Source organism: Mastigoproctus giganteus, chromosome 9, assembly GCF_048544385.1.
Source record: "Mastigoproctus giganteus isolate SK-2022 chromosome 9, ASM4854438v1, whole genome shotgun sequence".
In the NCBI taxonomy this organism is placed as follows: Eukaryota; Metazoa; Arthropoda; class Arachnida; order Uropygi; family Thelyphonidae; genus Mastigoproctus; species Mastigoproctus giganteus.
In genome coordinates, this window is record NC_143583.1 from 103,047,361 (window position 1) to 103,059,541 (window position 12,181).

Sequence of the window (12,181 nt, forward strand, 5' to 3'; positions counted from 1 at the left end):
TCCCTTTCTTAGCATTCTAAGCCTATGATAATCTTATGGGTATCTGAAGACCTTGCCAAACTTCCAGGGGGTACCTCAGCCAAAAAAAAAGTTTGAGAACTACTGGAGTAAGTCAATAACTGATAAATTGTACATTACCTTGAAACTTTGCATCTAATTAGTGATCGCCAAAATGAATTCCATTACTGTCCATCTGCAGGTGACAGATTAAGTCAGTCATCTGGAGATAAATTTTATGGAAAAGCTTGGGGAAATTCTTATTGTTAGAAATTTCAGAAGAATTTCATCCTGTTTGGCATGAAGGCCTTCTAAACAAGCACATGGTCTACCTTCAACTTTTGTTTCAATTAAGAATTATGCTCCTTCCAATTTCCTTTCTGATATTCACTATGTAATGGTAGAAGTAAATTCCTGTTTTGATTCACTTAGTCTTTATATTTTGTAAAGTTCATTTAGTCCCTTTTATTAAGTCCCTATATTTCATAAAAATTACAACCTACAGAAACTTAAGTCAATATCAACATACTTCTGAATTCATTCATAGTACCATAGATTTTATTTCTAGTCATGAAAAATAATAAAATTTAAAAATATTTGATGCTAATGTTTTTTCCAACTTCACTGCAACATATCTACTCTAAGTTAAACAATCTACATTAAAATTTAAAAAAAAATTTAACTGAATTTTATTAAAGAGAGGTTTTAGCATATTTACAAACTACAAAAATAGTTTAAAGGGACAGTCAGATTAACCTGTTTTGGAAATTAAATTATGGAAGTTATCAATATTAGTAAATTGATAAGAGGAGTTTACCTCAATATAGTACGTGGAACACTTCCGTATGATACCCTCCAGAAATTAAAACGAAAAAATCGACAACTTACCGGTACATTAAAGTAAAATATAAATAATTAAAGTGAAATATAAATAATTAAATAATCAATTTAACACAATTCAAAACAATTAAAATTCAAATTAACGCAATTAAAAGAATCTAACGAAAATATTCAAAACGATTTTCCTTCCTTCTAACGAAAATATTCAAAACGATTTTCCTTCCTTTTCGTTATTTTCGTTAGATTCTTTTAATTGCGTTAATTTGAATTTTAATTGTTTTGAATTGTGTTAAATTGATTATTTAATTATTTATATTTCACTTTAATTATTTATATTTTACTTTAATGTACCGGTAAGTTGTCGATTTTTTCGTTTTAATTTCTGGAGGGTATCATACGGAAGTGTTCCACGTACTATATTGAGGTAAACTCCTCTTATCAATTTACTAATATTATTACCAACGTAGAACATATTGAGTAATTCAGCTCTGATTCATACTATCTAAGGAAGTTATCAATGTAATAATCCAATGTAAGATTTCAAAATGTAAGAGCAATGAAGCTCAGTTTTTCCTACTTTAAGTACTCTTGTTTAAATATAAGATTGATATCATACCTTTATTGTAAGAAATCTTGACCTAAGAAATCTTGACTTTATTGTAAGAAAACTAATCCAATTAATGTAATAATAAAATCTTTAAAACCGCAAACATATCCCTATTGAAGGATTGTTGAATGATATGATATGATATTATATAAAAAACTAAACATGTCTTCAATTCACATAGTCTGCCAGCTGCCGATGTACATCCACTTACTCCAAAACTAAACCCATTAGCACTGGTAGACCAGAAAGAGAAGACAACTGTCAAAATGTGTTAAAACTATATTAAATTAAAACCATAATTAAAATATACTAAGGTTGAACTTCTTAATACAAGACCATGTATTTCAGTCGAAACCGTGCTCACAAGAAGTAATGAGTTTTTTTAAAAACAATATCCACTCTCTTATATTTTAAAAAAATACGCACATTGTGACAAGATTATTACCATTAACCAATGTGAATCATGCTATTCACACATGCACATTCACACATTTCAATCTTATATTTAAATAATCCAATGGCATTTCACTACCTCTGTTATGAATTTTGTTATTTTAAGTTATTTTCAATAATCAAAAATAAGATTTAACATTCAACAGATAGCAGGAATGCTGACAAAACATTTACCTTATTTTCAATAATTCCTTTAATTCTGGAAGGCCATTTACAAATTCAGTATGTGATTCTATTAGTTCACATATCCTTGTCATGACTTGAAAATTTAAATCTTTTGGTGATTTTTTAGGGGAAGAAAGAGAAATCACTTCTTTATAACTAGACTGTAAGAAATGAAACATCTCATCAAAAATAGTTCACTAAATATATATAAATTTTAAGTTGCAGTATATAATAGTACTTGTATTGCACTCTTAATAGGAGACTGTTAAGCAAAAATTGTGATAAACAAGGCATAATGACTTTGGATCATTTTTTCATAATACCAAGGTGTTATGAAAATATGATCCAAACTCATAACAGTTTATCTATAAAACTATTAAATATATATATAATTTGTATTAATATTAAATCACAGTCATCCGGAGGTTAGGTTCCAGAAATATCATGCGTTATAGACATTGTGTTATATGAGGTTCAGATTTCATACAAAATGTAGGGTTATGTTCCGTAGTGGTTTTTTAATTATAAAAATAAAAATGACATTCACAAAAACATTTTATTCATTCAAGAATTCATGTAACTAACTATTTAACAAATACATAGCATAAAATTATAAAAATTGGGAATTGTACATAAATTTCATTGCACATAATGCATAAATTTCAAAATTAAAGAAATGGATAATGTAAATCGTTATCATTGTCTTCAGAAAAAAATATTTCGTAGATATTCTTTATTTATAAGTGGCCGGATGTCGCTATCACTTGAAATCTCTTCAACAATTTTTATAATTCTCACTGGGTACTTCAGCTGGTTTTCTTATCAAAAAGTCAGTAATAAGACCTTGCTTACCACTATGCTGCAATTTTTTATTAAGTTCATAATATGGAGCTAAACAACTATCCAATTGTCTTTTGAATTTTTCCGAGCGCTCTGTTGAGGGATCATTATCTGTAAAATAACTTCCTTAACTTTTGTGCCAAATTTGATCCTTCTGCTAATTTCTTTAGACTGAACTCTTTAACAGACTCAGCACAATCAGAATCTTCAGTAGAACTTTCCTCACCATTTGTATTTGGTTTGCCGTCTTCTATTAATTTAACCAATTCCTCCTCATTTAAATCTGTTTCTTCATCAATTAATTCACAAATTTCATTTTCAACCATATCGGAAAATCCCTCGCCACCACAAATATGTGCCAGGTTTGTTATACGACTCAGTTCAGTATCCACAGGAGGTACGAAATTTTGATTAAGGACGACACCAGGCCATATTTTTTTTCCAGCAACCTTTCAGTGTAGAGGATTTTAACTCCTTTACACATAGAGAAATAATTTTTACACAATTAAATATTGAAAACTCTTTCCACACTTGAGGCACTTTCCACACTTTATACATACATGTGGAGCAATATGGCCTTAGCTACTAATGCTCCTAAAAACCAAATAATAAATAACAACAAATAGATTCCATTAGAAAAAAGACAGGTTAATTAATGACTCATCTCTAACAGAGACTCTCCACTTTCTGTCTCATAGACATTCTGTTTCTGCTGCATGCCTTTTCTATAGATGCTTCCATGGGCACTGTTCTTCTGAATTATCTTCTATAATTCCCACTCTCTCTTTCTTTGAAAGCAGCCTGAACACATGCCATACCCAGTCAACATTCTTTTACTGTCAAACTTCACGCTCACAAAACCAACTTTTCTTCTTCCTCATTTATTCATTCAACTTACATTTTCTGAAACAAGCTTCCTTCATACATATTTCCTGAAAATTACAATCTACAGAAGTTCAAGTCTAATATCAACAAATATCTTCTTTCATCTTCTCAACCTCCAACCCATGCAAGGTACTTAGCACTATAGGTTCTAATACTTCTTGCAATTGGGATTTTCACAAAAAGAAAAAAATGTTGTTGTTGTTGTTGGTGTGGAGGTTTTTCGGCACAAGGGCAACTGAGGCCAAAATGTGCCTATTCAGATATTTGGAAAGGTACAGTAGTTTGCCTTATTTGTTATTAGATATATTCATAAAGTCTAATTTGTTTGAGATAAGCGAAAAGCTCATCCAGATTGGCATTGTTTCCCAATAGGTGGGTTAGTGATAAAGGTTTCACTTGTGTTAGGGAAAGGAAGGTAGTATTTCTGATATGGGAGTAATACGAACAATCTAACAGAATATGTCGAACTGTAAGTTGTGATGAACAATGCATGCATACAGGAAGGTCATCGCCCATGAGCAGGAACAAGTGGGTCAGGTGTGTGTGCCCTATGCGCAATCTTGCCAGTATTACTTCTTCATGCCTGTTTTTCCTCGAGCTCGAGCTCCATATTTGTGGTTCTTGTTTAATTTCAAATAATTTATTGTTTGTCTGTGTCTTCCAAATGTTTAACCATTGTTCCCTACAGACACGTCGGATATGTTTTAATAAATCTATATAGGGTACTTGGTAAGATGGAGGTGCGTTGCTCTTTGGGTGTTTAGCTGCTTGGTCTGCTGTTTCGTTACCTGTGATTCCAGCATGCCCTGGAATCCAACAGAAACTTACGGTATGATTCAGATTCCTCAAATGATTTAAACGAGACCGGATTTCTTTTATTATGGGATGTGGGGTTGAGAAATTGTTACTTATTGCGGAAAGCGCACTCATGGAGTCTGTATATATTAAACTATTAGTGTTGAGACAGATATTGATATTGTATATAGCTAGGTGGATTGCATAAAGTTCTGCAGTATAACTGCTACATTCAGCCGGGAGAGATACAGATACTGTAAATGTGGGAAAGACTGCTGCAGCACCTACGGCATCATCTGATTTTGAGCCATCTGTATATATTAAGCAGCTCTGCGCATTGCTAGCGGCATGTGCTTCGTGCAGTTGCTTGATGTAACAGCTTTCCATGGACTTTTTTCCCCATTGTTGGAAATAGGTATCACAGTGAGGTGGGTTTGAGGACCAAGACGGATCAGATATTTTGGTTTCTTTGAGTGTGTTTTCAAAATGAACATTCCAGCTATGCATCACATCTTGTAGTCTAATACCAGTTGGTCTATTTTCAGTGGGTTTATTGTTATAGAATGTTACCCTTTCAGGATTGAAAAGCAGCGGTTGATTCGGATGATCTGGAAGGCTTTTAATCCTGGCTGCATAGGTGAGGAGTAACATTTTCCTTCTGAGGTGGAGTGGTAGTTCGTATGCCTCTATATAGAGACTTTGGACCGGAGATGTTCGGAAAGCTCCAAGAGCAGTGCGAAGAGCACTGTGCTGTATTGTATTCAGTCTTGTAAGTACAGTTTTCCTAGCTGAGTCGTATACTATTGAACCATAATCTAGACGAGACCTGATGAGCGAACGATACAAATGTAGGAGAGTGCATCTATCTGCACCCCATGCCATGGCAGAGATGGCTCTGAGTATATTGAGTTTTCTCATGCAGAGAGTTCTGAGATAAGTTATGTGCATGGCAAAATTGAGTTTAGTATCTAATATTAAACCTAAAAAGCGGATATTGCTGGCAAGAGGGATCGGTTGGTTTTTTAATTTAAGTTCAGGCTCTGGATGTAAATTGCGCTTTTTACAGAAATGAACTGCAATTGTCTTTTGTTTTGACAGGCGATAACCATTTTGTACAGTCCATGTCTCTAACTTATTTATGGTAAGTTGTAACTGTCTCTCTATGCTGTTAATGGTTGGTGAATGGCATGATATAGCAAGATCGTCGGCATACATATATATTTCTACGGTTTTGGGGATATTCTGTGTCATGGTATTTAGTCTAATTGCGAAGAGGGTAGGACTAAGTATGGACCCTTGAGGCACCCCTTCTTCTTGAATAAAATATTGTGAAAGTACATTCTGGTGACGAACTTGAAAGGTTCTACACTTGAGAAAGTTCTGGATGAATTGAGGTATCTGTCCTCTCAATCCTAGGGTATACAGCTCTCGAAGAATGCCATACCTCCATGTGGTATCGAATGCCTTTTCAATATCTAGACTCACCATTACCAGATGTTCATTTTTAACATATGCATTCCGAATGTTAGTTTCGGCTCTTATCATAAGGTCCAAACAGGATCTGTTTTGTCTGAAGCCATATTGGTTGATATTTAGTAGCATTTTGCTTTCTAGTATCCATTTTAATCTCCTATGTATCATTTTTTCTAGTGTTTTACTCAAACAGCTGGTTAGGGAAATTGGTCGGTAGTTTTGTGGAAGCGATTGATCCTTTCCTGGTTTTGGAAAGGCAAGAATTACAGAATGATGCCATGAGGAAGGATAAACACATTCAAGAAATATCCTGTTGTAGAATACTAGTAATAATCTTAAAGCTGTATTATTTAGGTGTTTAAGCATTATATAGTAGATTCCGTCCGGTCCTGCTGAGCTGTTTGCTGATCTGTTCAGAGCTTCTTGGAGTTCAGCTAGGATGAATGGTTGATTATAAGGAAGGGATTGGTTGGTGTTGAAATTTAATTTATATTTTTCTGCAGAGGTTTTGATTTTCAGGAAAGGATTGTCGTACGCAGAAGCTGATGATATTTGACTGAAGGTCTCTCCAAGGAAATCACATATTTCCTTTGGGGAGGACAGTTCTCGTCCATTCTTAATCAAGATTGGAGCAGAAAAGGGAATATACTTATTATTTAATTGTTGGATTTTCTTCCATATTAGCCGACTGCTGGTGTCCTTCGTGATGGTACTGGCAAATGTTATCCACGCTTCTTTTTTGGCTTGTTTCCTGATTTGTCGTGCCCTTGCCTTCTGTTTTTTATATAAAATGAGGTTGGCTGTTGTAGGAAATCTACGAAACAGGTTCCAAGCTTTATTTCTTTCTCGTTTTGCACTGTTACAGGCCTCATTCCACCAGTGTTTTGCATGTCTTTTTTGGTTTCCAGAGGATTGAGGAATTGCCTCAGAAGCTGCTGCCAAAATTTGTGCGGTGATGTGCTCTGTGACTTTATCTATTGGTTGTGTTCTAATAAATTGATCATCAAAATAAACACAGAATGAATATTTTGTCCAGTTCGCTTTCGTGAATTTCCATTTTACTCTGTAATCTGGAGAATGGGATTGTTTTGTTTGAATTTTACATATAATTGGAAAATGATCGCTGTTGTGTGGATCATATAAGGTTAACCACTCCATACTGGGGAACAGTATGGGAGAACAGATTGACAGATCAATTGCTGAAGAGGAGCCTGTGGGTAGATGGACATAAGTGTGATGGCCAGTATTTAGCAAGGTTAACTGCTGTTGATTCAGTAATGTCTCTATCATATGTCCTCTTTTATCCATGCTTGAAGATCCCCACAACGGGTGATGCCCATTGAAATCTCCCAAAAGGCAGAAAGGTTTTGGCAATTGTGCTATAAGATCTTCTAGTTCTTTAAGCATGAAAAGTCTGTTTGGTGGGAGGTATATTGAAACAAGAGTTAGTGTTATTCCAAGCGCAATACGCACAGCAACAGCTTCTAAGTCAGTCTGTAGAGAGATATGTCGAACTGGGATTTTAGAGTTAACTAGTATTGCTACTCCTCCATGTGCGGATTTTGCAGTATTCCTGTCTTTTCTGTACATTGTGAAGTTTCTAATTGAGAGAGTTACCTGTGGTGTTAAATTTGTTTCTTGCAGACAAACACTCACTGGATTGTACTTATTAACCAGGTCATATATATCATCAATATTGGCTCGTATGCCTCTGCAATTCCATTGAAGTATGTGCTGCATTACTTGCTTTTAGGAGTTGTGTTTAGATCCGTCTGTTTTTTTGAAGCAGTTTGTTTGTAACGATCTGATTTATTTCTGTCTTTTTTGGGGAAAACCGGTCTCTCTGTATCCATGTGTTCTTCTGCATGAAGTTCTAATATAGTTTCTTCTTGGTCAGTTTTGTTGTCAACATCCATATGTATAGGGAATTGTTTCTTGGTCTGAGCATGGTCTGTAGGTACTGTTTTTTCTGCTTTTTTGTAGTTTCAGGCACGTTAGGAGGAACTGAAATAGGTGTATTAATTCCTTGTTCCAGTTGCTTGTGTTTGGCAGGTTGTGGCTTAGCATTAAGCACAGACCTGGCCCAATCTGCAAAAGAAATGTTTGGAGGGACTGCAATGTCAGTTTGAGTAGCAATAGAATGATTTTGTTGGATTGCTTGTGCATACGTGCGTTTTGGCATAAACTGCATGATGTGCTTTTTGGCTTCCTGATACGTTACTTTCTTTTCTGTTTTGTATTTTTGTATTTCTTTCCCCACTTTCCACATTTCACAATTTTTGGAATATGCCGGATGGTTACCTTTGCAATTGGGACAGGTGAAGGAGGTTACGGTACAATCAGCTTGAGTGTGTTCTGTTGAGCCACAGTTTGGGCAAATCATAGTGCCACGGCATGCTACCTGGGAGTGTCCATATTTCTGGCATTTGTAACATCTGATGGGATTCGGTATATATGGACGGATACGACAATTCAGATACCCTGCTTTAACCATTGTTGGTAAGTTTGGGGTACTAAAGGTCAGTATTATGTTCCTTGTTGGCTTTAATTCTCCATCTTTCCGGATTAATATTCTTTTTGCATGTATTACTTTTTGATCTGTCAATTCTTGTACAATTTCATCCTCTGAGATGTTAATCAGATCCCACTCTGCTATAACTCCTTTTGATGTATTCAGAGTGGCATGAGGCGTTATTTTCACAGGAATTCCACCAAAAGTAGTCAGTTTTAATAATAATTCCGAGTGTTTTGGCTTCATTGTCTCTACCAGCAGATCTCCAGACTGTAATCGCTTTACCATCTTCGGTGGTCCTGCAGCATTTTCCAAGCATTTCTGGATTAGAAATGGGGATAATTTGCTAACAGGAGAGTCTGATACAGAATGAATAAGGAGAAAGGCTGGGTGATCTTGTTGACATAGATCTGTTTTTTGTCTTTTATTTTGATTTTGATAAGTGTCATGATCGGGTTGGTCTTGATCAGTAGGTGATCTCAACTGATCAAGTGAGGGAAAGGTTTCTTTGTCCATTTTGTACTCCTTTTGGCCCTGAGGGTTTGCTTTCCCACTCAGGTTACCGGCCCCGCCACGGGGAGGCAGGAGTAATGCCACGAGTGGCCAAGCGGTTGTTAGGTTAGTTGGGTTAGTAACTCTAATAAAATTAAAAGGAAAGTTGTCTTTTCTTTCCTGACTTAACTTACAACTTGTAAGATGAAGTCTACAGTGCTTTTTTTTTTAAGAACTTAAGAGAAACTAACGGGGAACTTAAAAGAAGAGTGATTCCTTTAAAGGAGAACGCTTTGAATCGCTTTATAGAGCTCAGAAAATCGCTTGGCCACGGAAAACGCTTGGCATCCGGGGCCAAAAAAAAAAAAAAAAACTGTGGAAGGATGGTTGCAAAATAGATGCGCAGAAATTTGCTTTCAGCCAACAGGTGATTTATTGTTGGAACAAGCTTCCATCCATTTTTGTTAAATTTGATAGTCTGAATAAATTCAAGGAAGAACTAAAACTATTGGAGATGTATAGGTGAAATGAGATTTTTTTTTTTTTTTTCTTTTGGCCGTTGCTGCATAAACTTTCTTTCTTACATCATATGCCACTATTAATACAAATTATATCTTAAGAGTGTTTCTGGACTGATATGCATGTTGTGCAGATTGAAATACCCACACCTCTCCAAATGCGTGCCAGACAGTGACATATCATGCTGAATAAGTTGCAACACACACACACACCATATATATATAAAATTGCAAAATCACATGATGTTTCTGTCATTTTATATGGACCGTTTAAACATGTTTTCAGCATGTTTAAACCAGCTGATTATCTATGATCTTTTAAACTATAAAACCATACTTGACAGTTTTAAAGATAGTTGCATTCTGTTTTTTTTTCAGGGTGGTAATATCTGTGCACAACTGCTACAAAAGAAAATACAAACTATGTATCATTTTTACAAAGAATAGGAAGAGTAAAATTCCATTTTACCACAGTTAAAAATAAAATCCAGGCTACTACTGTTCTACTTTAAAAGATGATAATGAGAAGTTCTAATTTAAAAAGTGTGCATGAAAGATGAAAAAAGGAGCACTTCACCTTGTGTTAGTAATGCTTGTTTATTGTTCCCCAACATGAACAATAAAATGGCATTACTGGTTTATTGTTAGAAATTCTGGTTTAAATGCCAGCAATAACGGCATTAAATTTAAATCAACAGATCAGATGTTCTTGTAAAAGCTGCTAATTCTGGTTTACATTATCAGTACAAAATATTTAAATATTTATGAACAGGCTGGAAAAAAAAAAAAAGTTAACAATAAACAAACCCGTTTTATGTTATTTGAAATAATGTAATGCCCAAAAGATTATGGGATTGCAGAGCTTGCTTTAGTTACAGGTGGTAGATGACTTCATCAACCGGTGAAACCCATGTTTAGTCTCTAGAGCAAAGTTTCCGGCATCCCCCTCCCCCCATACTTCTCCTTCAACCCATGCACGGTACTAAGTACAGTAATACCCCGAAGTTATGCGATAGGTGGGTCCGACGAAAATCGCGTAAGTCGAATTCGCGTAAGTCGGGGTACAACTTTGCATATAAATACATATAAATTTTGCTTAATTGGGACCAAGGACTAACAAAAACACTAGTTTAGAAGAAAAATATTAATAAAATTGCAGTTCTTTATACATATTAATAAAAAATATGTATTAAAAAACAAATGACTTACGTAAAAAAGTTATTTCGATGTCAATGGCTTCATAAAATCTAACAAATTCTTGTGACAACACAGCGCCTTCTTTTTTTCACGCAGGATTTCTTCGTTGCAAGCTAATAATTTTTTTATTCCTTGCTTTGTAGCTATAATGCGTTCTTCGTTGGAGTCTGTTTTCTAAAAATTTTAAGCCATTTACAATTGAGCCCTTTTCAATTTTCAACCTGTCAAGTTTGCAATTGTCATGTGCTTTTCGCCGTTGCTTCATTTAGGCCTGTAGCACGTGCAATATCACATGGTCTTTCATTTCCCTCAAAGCGTTTCACAATTTCATATTTTTTCTCTATCGACAGAGGCAGACTGGCCATAAGCCTTACCGGGGAAACCCCGGTGGGCCGGTGTGATTTTGGCCATAAACCATAGTATGAGGCCACTATAAATTTTCCCGGGTAAGAATTTTTGACCCAGTCCGCCTCTGTTTATCGATAATTGCTTTTCTTTTTCTCTCTGAATCTGCAGTGTCTTCACCAGTACGCTTCCTTTTCACACCTTTTAAGTATTTTACTCATTTTTAGGGAATAAAGCACAATTACAAAACGAGGAGGCACGCTTGATACGCATAAACAAAGCTGCACGCATGTAGCAACTGAATAAACAACACCATAAAGGCAGAGATACACTATTAACACCTCACATTTCTAGGGGTTACTACCATAAAACAATAACAATCCAGTTGTGTTTCTGCTAGTGGAATCTGTTATAAACTGGTAGTAAACTCGATCTAATTGCATACCGATAGCTGGAATTGTGTTGGTTTTTACGTTATTATGGTGAAATGTGTTTCCCCTTCACTGATATAAAAACATAAAAGCAGCAAAGTTGAATTTTGTTCATCTTTCGCTCTCATTCTCCGCCGTCGCACCGTATATCGATAACATATGAAAAACGACCTTGAAGATAGTGGGCAGCAGCGTTGCCAAACGAAAAAATCAAGAACCGCGTAACTCCGAGTTCGCGTAAGTCGGGGTATTACTGTACTATAGGTTTTGATACCTTTCGTGTTTGGGGTTTTTCATAAAAAAAAAAAAAGTTGTCATGTGTTTGCAATTACTGCTGATCACTGTCCGAGACACACTAATTGTCTGAAGGGTTCTAAACCAGAAGTGAGAGAGCATTCTGGTGTTGAAAAATACGATGATGAAAAAATTTTGCTGTTTCTGGCAGCAGCATTACTGAACTGTGAGGGGAATGTTTTGAGATATGTTGTCAATTTCTGTAGCCGAAGATGGCCTGGCTGGTATGATTGTCTGTGTTAGCTCTGCTTGAATAGTCCATTGTTTTTGTTCTACTGAGTGTAAAAGCCAGTGTCTGGGATTCTGGGGAAGGGGATGGGGTGATCTGTACCAAGAC

The 12,181-nt window shown here is 35.5% G+C and overlaps 2 protein-coding genes across 2 annotated transcripts in view; both read right to left on the reverse strand.

Annotated features, from left to right (window-relative positions):
• The window catches only part of LOC150080603 (recQ-like DNA helicase Blm), a 200,546-nt gene extending 198,344 nt beyond the window's left edge, over positions 1 to 2,202 (reverse strand). Inside the window, exon 1 of the mRNA XM_090381153.1 lies at positions 2,072 to 2,202. Within this exon, the coding sequence (XP_090237279.1) occupies positions 2,072 to 2,154 (83 nt within the window). The 5' untranslated portion in view covers positions 2,155 to 2,202. The remainder of the gene's footprint in view (positions 1 to 2,071) is intronic.
• An 807-nt stretch (positions 2,203 to 3,009) lies between these two features.
• LOC150080604 (uncharacterized) overlaps positions 3,010 to 12,181 on the reverse strand; it is a 138,855-nt gene continuing 129,683 nt past the window's right edge. The window contains exon 8 of the mRNA XM_090380751.1: positions 3,010 to 3,351. Coding sequence (XP_090236877.1) covers positions 3,010 to 3,351 — 342 coding nt within the window. The remainder of the gene's footprint in view (positions 3,352 to 12,181) is intronic.